The 13,766-nt window shown below is 42.6% G+C and overlaps 1 protein-coding gene across 2 annotated transcripts in view; it reads right to left on the bottom strand.

Moving 5' to 3' along the window:
* Positions 1-7,400: 7,400 nt before the first annotated feature.
* The window catches only part of LOC119393332 (mucin-5AC), a 69,519-nt gene continuing 63,153 nt past the window's right edge, over positions 7,401-13,766 (bottom strand). For both annotated transcript variants that reach the window (XM_037660300.2, XM_037660301.2), the window contains exon 9: positions 7,401-12,436. In XM_037660300.2, coding sequence (XP_037516228.1) covers positions 12,349-12,436 — 88 coding nt within the window. In that variant the 3' untranslated portion in view covers positions 7,401-12,348. The remainder of the gene's footprint in view (positions 12,437-13,766) is intronic.

Genomic DNA, 13,766 nt, shown 5'->3' with positions numbered 1-13,766 from the left:
GACACACAGAAACAGCGCTTGGTCCGTCTCTTTCACTGTCCTGTGTGTCGCGCTGTTTCTCGTATTGTTGAACGTAGCGTTAGCTAAGGTTCAGCAGCTTTCTTGGTTGTCAAGCTTCTCCGCTTTTCTGCGCAGCTAAGCAGCATTTGCACTCTCCTTCTCCATGGCTGTACTAGTAGCTATACCACGCTGGCAAACGCCAGCCAGCCAGTCTGACAAATGGTTCGTTGGTTGATCCTCAGCTTGGCACAACACACCGTGGGGGATAGGTCATGAAACGGACGGGTGGTACGTTATTTTAGAAATAAAATTGTTTTAAAATCCGAATATGTTTAGGAGTGGATGGTATTAAAATAAGTTCACTGGGACAATCCAGATCTTCAAAAAAAAATAAATAAAAAATAAACCAATAGGTTGAAACAGTGAAATTGTACATAAACTTAACATTCTATTCTTTTTGTTTCCCGTAAAACGTCACACACGGCTTCGCAAACGTTCCTGTGGCTAAAGCCCATTTCAGTTGCACCAAAGGAAAGAACCACCGGAAGGGATAAACTTAAGCCCATTCTTCGGAGAGGTTGTTCTAGCAATCGTTTTCTTTGATTTGTGAACAATCTGCATGTTAAAAAGAAATGATGCAGAGATTCACTCTCGTTGCAGTGGAGGCATAAGGGTGACTGTACCAGACCCGACCTGTGTAGGTAAAAGTTCAGAGGGGGAACTCGGCATCCTATCCTGGTAATTGGTGATTTCTGCCCTTCTAGTGCAGCACCAACGATTTTTCCATGGATACTTAAAGGAGTACTGATACGATTTTGAAGTGCAGCAAAACGGACGTTTTTGGTTTCCTTGGCATGTAGTGTTAACGCTCTCCCCACACCGCATCCGGGAAACACGTATAAATATTTAAGTTTGATTTTAAAGTTTTCATCTCCCAGCATCTGCAAGGCAGCTTCACCGCATGGAGAGCCATATGACGTTTCAAGTCAGCTCACTTGGTTTGCGAAATCTGGGTTCTGCATGCAGCCTAAATAACAGAAATTGCTGTCGGAGGCACTGGACGACAGTTCACTCATCACGAACCACATTCCACTGACAGCAAAGACAGCAGGTGCACATTTCGTGGGTTGCAGTCTGCCAGTGACGTCACAGGCAGACTTGACACGTCACTATGAAGCCGCCCTCTCGAAACCGAAACCGAAATTGCTGGTTGAAAGAAGCGGTATTAAAAATATATGCAATGCATCCCCAGGCACCACGACACTTTTTTTAGGGTTCTCGACACCCGTGCTTTCATTTAAAACAACAACCCGAAAAAATTTAAAATTCATGTCAGTACTCCTTTAAGGTGGGGAAACTCAGATGTTGCCAAAGCCGATTTGGCAAAGGTATCCGACGTGGCAAACTTTTCAAATCGCGCCGCTGAGACAAACGCCAACGTCGGCAAAATGGAGATATGGGACCATTATGTGATGCCACCGGCTAACCTCCCCGTCCTTCCATTTTTCTTTTCCTCCTCCTCCCCGCTATATGTACGTCTGTGTATGCGCGCAAAATGAAAGGGACTGTCTACCGCTCGGGAAAATTTTTCTGATTGTGGTGAAAATGAGAAGATCGTTCGTCACATGGACGGCAACGAGCACGCTTTTTCCCATAAAGAAGGAATCATATTTTTAATTTGATGTTGAAAACTGTGAAATAATGACCGCTAGCGTCACTCAACAGCAATGTGGTCATTCTACTGGCAGGACAAGAAATCCTCGCAGGTAGACTCATTTTGCTTAAAAACAAACAAGTATAACTTGAAATTGCATTTTACGCACTTGACGCAGCTTTCGGTTGCGTCAGAGAGTAATTTTTTGCTTTTTTTTTTCTCACGCATCCAAAAAGGCGCCCAGTGAAGGCGTGCATTTATCGTCTCTTTTTGATGAATCAACTTGGCTTGGATTGCGACAGCAGTGCTAAAATAAACGCATAGACTGCGCTTACAGCAAAACAAGTGTTCTGTAATCGTATAATAAGTATTCATTTACCCGCTAGCGCGCTGAAAACGACTGTTACATTCATTACAATAGTGTTCAGCGAAAATAAAGTAATCCTACAGAAATAACACGTGCTTTCGGTTTTAATTTTTATCGGCACTACAATCGTCATCGCGTCCACCAACCAGTGTTGTGGGCATGTCTCACGCCAATGGAAGAAGACCGAACGCAGATCGAAGAATTCTGTTTTAAAAGTTTCTACTCACTTTCCAGAAAAATCGCTGCAGGGTTGGGCACTTCAGACGATACGCTTTCTACTGCGGTACAAAACAGAAAAGCGATGAAGAACGGTAGACTGTCCCTCGACGCGCGCGCAGGCTCGGCACAGCGACGCTATGCAAACGCGCAGCGCGGCGCCGGCTGGGCCGCCGGCGTCGGCGCGGCGCGGAATGCAGCATGTCACATCTCGCGCCGGCTGCAGCCGGGGCGAGATGTGACATGTAAAGTTCTAAATCTGGGGGCTTTAGTGATATGCTGCATTCTGCGCCGGCGACGTTACCCAGACTGCACTGCGTCTGCGTCTCTTCGTGAAGAAGGGACGAATGCCTACGCATGGGCAGACCAGCGAGGCGCGCGCGGCGGCGGCGGCGGCTCCGGTGCGCTAGCTGTGTGACATCACTGCTTCTCTCACATGCACAGCACGGCTATTGTACGCGCACGCGAAACCGCTCCGGCTCGGCCTGTGTAGCTAACGCTACAAAATTCAGGCGCCCTTGCCCTATCGGGAAAATGGGGAACGGGCAAGCGAAGCTTGGCGTGTGCATGCCTGACGTACTACTTTATCTATCTATCTATCTATCTATCTATCTATCTATCTATCTATCTATCTATCTATCTATCTATCTATCTATCTATCTATCTATCTATCTATCTATCTATCTATCTATCTATCTATCTATCTATCTATCTCATTGCGCAATGCCCCCTCGCAACTGTTTACTTCCCCCATGCCGGGAATTGGACCGTCATCCACTGCTGCACTGCAGCGCAACACTCTTTCAAAAATGGTGGTGCAAGGGTGTTTTGCCCAAACAGCCCTTTCGTTTGTGTAAGGGTTAATGCTTTGCCAAAAATGCCCTTTAGGAGGTAAGGTGTTATGGGTTATGAAAACACCTGTGGCCCACACGACAGGTGTACCAGCTGATAATCAGAACTGGCTAATTTAAAAGGCGTTGAATATTAGGCGGGTTTGAATAACAGATCTGTCTGTTTTAGCGCTCCACCATAAATTTAACCATATTCTGTGAATGTTTATTGTTTAATTATGCGAAACAGGAATATCCCCACCGGCACCGAACGGTGGCTCAAGATACGCTATACATATACCACATGGTTGTATGGTTGTGTAGCCCGAGAGCTCTGCCCATTCGGTGCTTATGTATATTTGTGTGCACGGTTGTGTGTGTATGTGCGATGCTAATGCAATTAGATTTTCCTTGAATCTTCTGTTTTTCAGAAATAAGGGTGTTTAGAGGATTGGTAACCCATGATGGTACGAGTGTTTTGGTTCGTAGAAACACCTTTTTCCTAGGGTGCAAGGGTGGGTGTAAAGTGCTTTACAGTGTACATGCAACAACAACGGTCATGCGATCATAGCCAGGCAAGGATGAAATGTGGCAACGTGAAATGAAAAGTCACCTGGATAACCTCGACAGAAGATCAGATTTCCGTATGCGAAACGGCCGATCACCGACAAGCATGCTATTGATTATTGTGAAACGGCGCATATAACGCACGTGACCGGCTCACCTTCGGAGGCCTATTTGGGTACACCCACGAACTAGGTGCAAACGGCCTAGTGCGCAAATTATGCTGCCGCCACCAAAATCTGTAACACATAGAAGCTTCGCTTACCCAGGGTTGGAGAACTTGCCGGGGCCTACGTACTGAATGTTGAAGGGTTGATGGATATGTAAGCTGTAAGATAAGGCGCCTTCGGGTGCAAACTCCCCGAAACGCGAACAGCAGAGCGCCACGCTTTTTGCAATCTTATGAATCACTCCAGTACATGGAGAAATACAGATGCAGGCTTATGGAACACACAACTACAGCAATAAACAGATGCGCAGTGTTCCATCCAAAAAATTCAGCGCAAAATGACACAAGGACGAGAAGGGACTCCAGACACAACACGTCCACTCATCTTGCACTGAATTTTTCCTAATTTCTTATCAAGAAGGCCAATTTCTCCCCTTGTTTCATCTGAGGTTCATTTTATACAAATATCGCCACAGCTGCACGAAAAAAAAAAAAAAAAACGACGCTTTTAGAGCCTCACTTCGCTTTCTGGTGAAGTGATCCTGAAGAATATACCGTAAAAATGAGTTTCCACAGCCAGCAATAAATGCTCATATGGTGATGAGTGGAAAAACTGTAATGAATGCGTAGTAGTCTCGTTCCTGCTCATTTTTTCCAAGTAAACAAAATGGTAATTCTGCAGTTGAAAATAAAGGGACAATTAAAATTTCATGAGATGAAAAGTTGCTGGAAGTAAACAAACGTATTAGGCAGAAAAAAAAAAGTTACGCTAAGAATAACAAATGAGTGAGATTTATTTTCTAACCGTTCTGATAACCGCGTGAAATTAATTCTTGACATTCACGATTCATGACTGCTCACTCGTGGAATTCATGAATATGCAGAATGCCCCTAACCTAGCTCCTAAACTCTTGACGCGGGAAAAAAAAAGAAACACAGACACAATTGTCCCCCCCCCCTCATCTCCCTTTGTTTTCTTCCTTTTATCAATGCGTTTCCGGTTTGCTCAACTAATGCGGCTTGCCAGCTCTCCTCAATGCCCCCATTTTCGCACGTGCCCTCTCCTCCTCCTCCTTTGTAGTTGTGGGAGAGTGTACGAAGCATACACATACACGCGCTAAGGTAGGCAGATGATACCTTGAAACAAAGACGGCTTGTCGAAACGTTAACTCCAGCAACACCCCCTGTTCAAAGATTTTTCATCTCTTCCATAGAAAAACAAGGATGATTTCCGGCGTAGAGAGCGTTGTTTTGGTGAGTGGTGCATGACAGCACGAACAAATTTCAAGGGTGGGGGGTGGAAGGCGGGGTGGATGGACCCTGGTCAGCCCTCCCCTTTAGACGCCACTGTACATATGAGCAAGCAACCAGTAATAGCCAGAACTTTTTTCGGGGGGGGGGGGGTGTTGTATGTGCGTTTGTACATATGCGTGTATGCATACACACGCAAAATTGAAAAATTTTGCAGGGGGCTTGAACTCACCCCTGGCTACGCCCCTGCAAGCAACCAACCATTGTCCCCATTCATAACAATCTAGCATTCATTTTAGCTTACAAGCATGACGGACAGCTCTCCCTCTGTGACTGCACTGACATGCATTAATTTTGTCGCTCAGATATTTGCAGAAACGTCTACGAGACACATTTTGTTTTAATGATGTAACAATAACTCAGAATAAAAGATTGTTAGTATTTCTGTTTTTGTGGTTCAAACATTTTTGCAGAGGCTACATACAGACTAATAAAAAAATTAATGTATAAGTGACTAATCTATAAAAGTGAAAGGTCACGGTGATATGCCAATCGCATGACTACAACTAAACAATGCAGTATCTCAGTTACATCCACCTAAGACTTGTTTATATGAATGGTAAACAAAATTACAGAGAAAAAGCTAATCAATAAATTACCACAATGCGCATCTACCTGAAATATTTATACATGTTCTCAGGAACTACCACTAAGAAAGAAATATTAGCAACGATTACGAATTCTAGTACACTAACAATACTCCCAAATGCGAAACTTGAGTGCAGCTCTACAAGTGTCTTCTGGGTCGCTGATAACATGAATCCTAATGGCACAAATGGTGTGCGTTTATGCTCTTAAATAACCCAACACTATAATGATTGTCTTGTAACCGTTGAATGTTGCGTTATCCATTTTGAACACTATGCAGTGACAGCGAGGAGGAAAAGCTGGATATGACGCGCCAACGTACATTAGCACCAGTAATGTTTTTTCATGAAAAGGTTTCAATGTGTGGGCAGGCTGTGTCGATGACGATGATGAAAGTGTTTTATTGGGAGAAAAAAGTGAAAAGAAATTAGAAGAAGGTTGGTTGGATCCTTACACCGGGTTTCCATTGGCTAAGGCCGCTGCTTCGGACCTTTCTATGCGGGCTTGCTGGTCCTCGAGGGTCAAGCTATCTTTAGTGTCTCTTTAGTATCAAAGGCACTATTGGCCTGTCAGGCTCATACCCTATATCAGCTACCATAAATCAGCTTCATTTCTGCAGAATTTACATTCGGCTGTAAAGGAGAGAAAAAGTTCTGCCGAGATGCAGAATTTACATTCGGTTGACAAGGAGTGAAAAAGTTCCACCGAAATGCGCGAATGGCAGATATATCTGGTGGCACCGGAAAAAGCCAGAATGCCATGCCACGTAACCGTGTTCTGAACTCGTTGATTGGTGAATGCACACGCGAGGTATTCCTCCTCACCCTTTTATCTTTCACTGTGCTTGTTTGCTCGGTTACGCTGAGGCACATCAACGCTCAACGCAGGAATGGGTGTACACGATGCGGTGTGCAAGGCGCTTCAAAACTGTCAGAAATTGCCACAATGCACAATTCATGTTGCCATGCACTCACATTGGCAAGCAAGGTCTCATTTTTAATTGTAGTGACCGCAGAATGTTCGGTGCTTGCTTTCATATACTGCAGCCTGCTGCACACTGTAGCTCAGATGCCAATGACATGGCTAAACTGTGCAACTAACTTTCAAACATGAAAGGGGCACTGAAGAGCAAAACAATTTTTCTCGCATTGGTAAAGTACTCTTTCACGATACCAAAAACACCACGCTTGCTGCGAGAACATGCTTAGTAAGCGAGAAAACGCGCAAATACAAAATGTGGGTGGCGACGCCACCTTGAAGTTTCTGCAGCATTCGCCGTGATGTCACATGTTTTGACGGCGCCTACTACGGACTACGTAGTTCCTAATCGGTAAAAATGAAGTACATTGTCCTTAGAGGGGGCCATAGACTTAACATACCAAGTTTGGAGTAATTTGGTTGAGCCAATGGCACCAAAATACGATAAATACACTTTGAAATCCGCGACATCACGCGGGGAGATTTCGACGCGAAATTTAAAAATGAAACTATGAACTCAATTTTCTCCTGAATCAATAAACCTATGATGGCAGAATTAACGACATTACAGTTCTCAGCGCACAATTTATCGATCTAAACCGTCTCAGTGTTTCTCTTTAGCGTCCCTTGAACATCTACCAACTTGCCCAATTCGCCATCTTGCTGAAACTGTGTAACCCACACTTGGCACAAGCCAGTCCATTGTCAATGAAGACAAGAATGTTCGCTTTCCGTCTCTTTTTATTGTTGTACTGTGTAAAACAAAATAGCATCTCACTTCCAACATTCCTGCTAGAGAAAGAACAGAATAGAAAAAAAAGACAGTAAATTAAAGGAACAAAATCCTTTTTTAAAACGTGTGCACGGTGTGCGCACACAGCGGCATGTGCAGAGCTGGGAAGCCCTATTGTGCAGTTCAGTCGCAGTCCTTGTGTGGGATCCACATATGAAAAAACAGCAGTTACAAACGGCTACGAACACAAAACGACATGCCAGAAGGCTCAACAACCATCTTCCAGCCAACCCATCCCTCGGTTAAAAGAAAGACACAGAAAAGTAAAATACACGACTACTTGTGCAGCATCTTCCATCAGCATGCATGCTATCTCACAGGTTCTGCATCAGTTCTGACGTCGAGTTTTTAAAAGCCAGTGAAGAAAGCAGCACAGAAGGTGGCCACCTGCTTTGGTGAAGAACAGATTGACTAAAAACACAGCACTGTCGGGACTTGATTACAATAGACAAATCATGGCACTCGGGACAGCACTGGTAAAGCAGACATGGGGAAAGAAAATTATGACAAAAAAATAACGCAAGATGACAGCAACTTTTCGCATTTCTGACTCTCGCAGCGCCTATGATCATCACTCGATAGAACCTGTTTAAAAAATACTGCAGACATGCACCTCTGAAAAAAAATATCATCAGCATATCACCTACCAGCTGCACTCGAACTTTCTGAAAACTTGTATGATCTCAGCTCAGAGAAGAGGCACTGAGATATTAGCACATTTTAAGGATCATTTTCACAATTCTTTCCTAAGGTTGTGGAATTAGCTGGTTCAACTGAAGAGCCTGCTGATAACATCCCAGTTGTATAATTATTTCAAGGTGAGGAATAATATGACCTAGCATGACCCCATGTGGAGGTGATCGGGTAGTGCAGTCTGCTGTTAACTGATATTATCTTCGCCCTACAAGAAATGGTACAGTTTTTGCTCTGTGCCACCATGAATCAATGCCAAAATCTTAGGACTCAAGGCATTTCAGGCACACCACTACATATGATATTTGCTGCTCTGATTAATAATGGTGACTTTAATGACAAAAGAAGGTAAAGAAGATATGACGTGAAAATGTAGTATCACTGATATATTCAAAGCACCACAAAGTAATTTTCAACAAAGCTTAAGTGATACAGAAGCTTTGTGAGAATGAGATTCAAGTTCTTATTAAGCGGCAACCCCAAAGAAAGCCTTTCCAGCGCTTTTTCTGTGTTGCAGTCCGAGTATGAGTATGTCCATTTTATGCTGTGAAAACAGTGCTATTTTCAAACTGTAACATGTACTATGGAGCATATCTTTCACCGGTAACAGCATTCAACACATTTCAGAAGAAATTACAGCATGTTCACCATATAATGTAAAATGGAAGCACCAATACTGGGCAACACAATGATGAAAATGTGTTGGAAATTTAACATGTTCAGTGGGGCTGCCACTCATGTGTACCAACATGTAATGTCAGCAAAACATGTGCTCCGCGACGTGCATCCAAGTAACGTAGCAAATACTGACCGTAAAGTGACTTTAGCCTTCGACACATCTGCAAGAAGCAGCGAGACTTAAGCTTTTGCTTGCAGTGGTGTTGTGCTAGGCCTAATCCCTGTGCAGCATACTATGTGGATTATATTGCCACAGCAGCATTCTGTCAAAACTTAATTGTACCACTGGTATATACTAAGAAGACTACTTCTGACACAAATCATTCACAAACGATTCTCATTTTAAAATAAACTTAAAGAAGAAAAGACAATTCCTTCTTTCTTTAAGTACCACAACATGGAAAAATGATAAGCTTTTCAGCATTATTGCCTCGGAGCCAGGCATAATTAAGTGAACACTTGCAATGCAATGACAAAAAAAGCCTAAAAATGAAATCTCAAAAACTCTCCGAATATGATGGCAAAGGTTTCAACTAATATTAAAGAGGAGAATTTCACACACTAGGGATGCAGAAACGTTAAATTGGATCTGCATTTCATCTGCTGAACACCGAGTAACGAATGTTGATGGTGTGTATCCTCGGCAAAAAATGCTTCACTCAGACAATCTAGCTTCTTCCAACATACTGCAATCCTTTTACTTCAGATATTGGACATAATGAATAATATATCTGGTAAGAAACAGCTGAATTTTTGTCTCACAGGTCACAGGAATTTAACATCTATGCCAAGCATACAAGTGCTCTATCATGCAAAATGTTCAAATGCAAAAGCTATTCGGAAACATCAGGTTCGAATGCCTATATTATGAGCGATTACTGACTGTGCACAATTTTAAGGTTTTCTCCCACATTGCTTATGGCTGTTATTAGGAAACACTGAGCCCGAAATAACTGCTCATTAATTCTCAACAGCTACATTTCTTTGAAGCAGTAAATGAAAGGACCTTTATGGCCAGTGGTGTCATTATTGAGGATATTTGCTACGATCCAGGACAAATGCAGAGAGCAATTTAAAAATGCTGCAAAAATTGCATCTCAATAATCTGCATAATGGTCAAGCCAGAGCCGTATATTGGCTCTGGGTCAAGCTGTAGTACAACTTCTGGCTGCCTTCCTCTGTCACTCGCTTCAGCCTGCCTCAGCAACAACCAAACAGGGGTGGGCTAATCAAACGCCTACAGATTAGTACTTCTACGCAAAAGAAATCCGAACCCAAAAAACAGGCAAAATTCATAACTCAGCGTCAGTCCGACCACCTTCGACGCACCATTCAATCTCACAGCAGGAAAAAATGTGAAATGTAAAAAACAACTTTTTAGGACCAACTGTCCTCAACAGGCAGGAGGTTACGCGGGGGAGGAGGTAATGGAAACAGGGGAATCGGGTATCCTGCAAAGAAAAAAACAAACGCAAAGAAAAAAATGACCGAACAAACGACGAACAGCAAACGTCAACAGCAACGCTGTCATATATAATATATATATAATATTTATAATATTTATATATTTATATGTATACATATATATATTTATATTTATATAGCATCTGTATAAAAAGATCTCCACTCTTCATAGTTTTTTTTTCTCGTACTCCTCCGCTATATTCATCAACTTCTCTGCAAATCTCTACTGTACACATGTGTAGCAAGCTCAAACTCTTCTTTACAGTCTACACGTTGAAAGCAACAGGGAATGGGATGGAGAGTGGGGGGTGCCAAGTCTTCAATAATGTCTTGGGGGAGGAGAGCCTGGAGTTTTTCTTTCTACAACAAAATTCAAATATACAGCTGAAACGAAGCAGCTTGCAACAATGACTAAAATGAAAAAGAAAAACGATAAAAAAGAAAAAGAATGGCGATAAATCGAATAAATTAAGACATTACTAAGCAGGGCTGGCATGTCACAATGCCTAATCTCACTACTACTCCACAGCCTTACTTAATAAAAATAAATAGAAAAACACTGCTGTGTTCCTTGCAGGGACACTCGGAAAAATCAAGACATACTTCTATGCTTAGTAAGGGTACTGAAACAATGTGTGATGGTCTGGTATATGCGCTCATAAGCCATCACCAGGACGTCACGGTACAATACTTCAACATCAAAAAGACATTGTGCTTGTTCTTGCACCTACATAAAAGCGAAAGATTTTCCATCCATTCGTTTAGAGAAAGAAGCTACAATAGAAATGAAGCATCCATGTGCTTTCAGTTTGTCCTTGCTCTGCGTCATTAAGGCACCAAAATGCAATTTCAGTCACTGACTACAAAGGAAATCTAAGTTTCCTATTAGTATTTGGACAATGCACAGAATCGAGCAAATTTATGTAAGCCACTTTTCCACACTGTTGACCTGGAAAAAAAAAAACGACTCTTACTTCCAAGATATTGTTTTCTCTCCCTCTCATTATAATAATTTCCAAATCACCATGACGTCCAAAAATCAAATTTATCACGGATGTCGCACGATAAAATTAACGTGACTGACAGCATCTCAATTCATTTTGCCATAACTTAATGTCACAAACAGTGAGCACCTACCCGCGCTTCATTAATGCTGCGCAACTCTGCACATGGAGAAACAACAAAGGGTTGAAAATAAATCAATCAGCCTCAAAGAATTGCAATTCCTCTCCCAAGACATTAACGAATACTCCTCGAGGCAAACAACAAATACAGTTGCCAAGGGTTAAACTGGTTGGAGAAAAACAATGAATGGCTCGGAGCTAAGCATCTAAAACAAGAAGCGATGACATGTGCAGGAAATGAAGCTGCACTGGTATGTGCGTGAACCATCACACTCGACATGAGCTCCAAAATGCTGCAAGCCGAGGCCAGAGAACATGCCTCCCGATTAAACAGTGGCACCAATCAGCACGTCGCATGCAAATGCTACAGCGAGAACAGCACGAGTTTCAACTTTCTTTTGATCACTTCTCAAGTCCATTTTTCTCGCTGTCCTAATCGTTCCCTTTCTTGATTTGAATATCTTATCGAGTTTTACATCTCTAATCTTTATACTAATACTGCTACACCTCTGTTCTGTTGGTGCAGTTTTCAGAATGCACTGCGAAGTTATGCCCCCATTCCATTGTGGCTACATCTTGAGGTTATTCAAGTTGCAGGCAGCACGAAGAAGTTACAAGACTGTTTGCTGTTGCATAGCTAGCATTTACAGCCAGAGAGGATAGGCATTCATTCAACCACAAACGTCCTTTTGACATCTTTAGGTGCGTTGTGAGCACCAGGCATGTCAACGGAGAAGTACAAATGTGGCTCTTAAGTCTCATTCAAGCAAGGAAAGAACATGTACAAGTCGTCAGGAACCATGTTAATTGGTGCCACTGTATAACCCTGAACATGCCCTAGCTTGTGCTTGGGCATTCTAGCTCATTTTGAGTAGATAAAAGGTGATGACAGTAGCAATAAAAAGTGGCGGAGCGATGGTCAAGGAAGAACGGTGCCAGTCTGTCGGTCCAGCTCCATCATGGCCTCCTGAATGGCATTTTCCAGGTTGCCATTCAGCTTGCGACCCCTGGGCAGAAGGTGGCGAAAATGCTGTTTTTATCGTAAATCAAGAATTGTGAGAAAAGAAGAAAGACCCAGCAGGTTAGTGAGTGAGTACCACAACCGCAATGGCAAAATGCAGTGGTCACATAGGATTGGACAGTAGAGAATAATATTCTTTTTTTGCCTTTTCATAATTGAAGAAAGGCACAACCTAATGTAGTCAACTTATGAGCCACTCATTCTGTTTCTGCAAAACTGGGCAACCTGTTTACAGCAATGATATATAAAGTAATCTTCAGAAGCATTACCTTGCGGTGTGTAATGAACTATGGTTGCCAACTAAACACAATGTTTCAAAATTACACAAGGCAATTCGGCTCTCTTGCATGTTTCACTGCCTTATGAGGGACAAGGCAAAGCAACTTTCAATCTAAATTTTTACGTTAGTTGATTAACAAAATTGTTGTAAACATATAATCACTTGCGCTCACATTGCGAATTACGATTTGCAGGTTTTCAATACGAAGAAGAGCAAACATTACAAATAAGAACTCAAGGTAACATTCGGCATAAATCTCATTCACAGGAAGCCAAAGTTATTGCATTCTGATATTCATGTGAAAGTCGGTTGGCATTAAAGGGGTACTGACACCATTTTTTGGAGGTGAGTTTACTCTGCCATACAAATCTACTGTATGTTGAGACAGATCTGAGCAAGTGTGAAGCTCAGTAAACGCTGATAGGATATTTTATTTTGATATTAATGCCATTTTTCCCATGGCGCACCTACCGACATCGGCACTAGCTTGACGTCAGGCTACAGTACTAATTCTGGTGACTTCACGCATGTGTGGTTAGTTGTGATGACATCAGGTACCAAAACTTCCAAAATGGCCGCTCGTGTGTCACAAAAACATTCAACATGGCCGCTTCTCTGTCACCAACGGTGCGGAACTGCTGCGGAAACGTCACAGCATCTTGCATGAGCACGTGACGAGGAGCTCCGACCGTGTTGTGATGTCAGGGTACAGTAGGAACCGAAACTAGCTTTTAAAAACACACTGTAATTACTTTTCTAGAGTTCACTCATGGTTAGCAGTACATTTTCTAGGCTCTTGAAGGCTTGGCCCTTCATTTGACGCAGAAAAACGGCAACTGAGAATTTTCGCGTCAGTACCCCTTTAAAACAATACAGGCAGCCTGTTCTCCTTCCCAGCTACTGACAGTTTTCTATATGAAGGCAAGCCTCTTTTCCAGAAGCCTTTTCATGTCGAAATAATCTTCATGACTGTGAAAAGTTGCTGCAAAAAACACTATGAAATAACATTTCCTTCTCATTGGCGCTGTCATCACCT

Source organism: Rhipicephalus sanguineus, chromosome 5, assembly GCF_013339695.2.
Source record: "Rhipicephalus sanguineus isolate Rsan-2018 chromosome 5, BIME_Rsan_1.4, whole genome shotgun sequence".
In the NCBI taxonomy this organism is placed as follows: Eukaryota; Metazoa; Arthropoda; class Arachnida; order Ixodida; family Ixodidae; genus Rhipicephalus; species Rhipicephalus sanguineus.
This window is presented reverse-complemented; position numbering and strand designations above follow the sequence as displayed.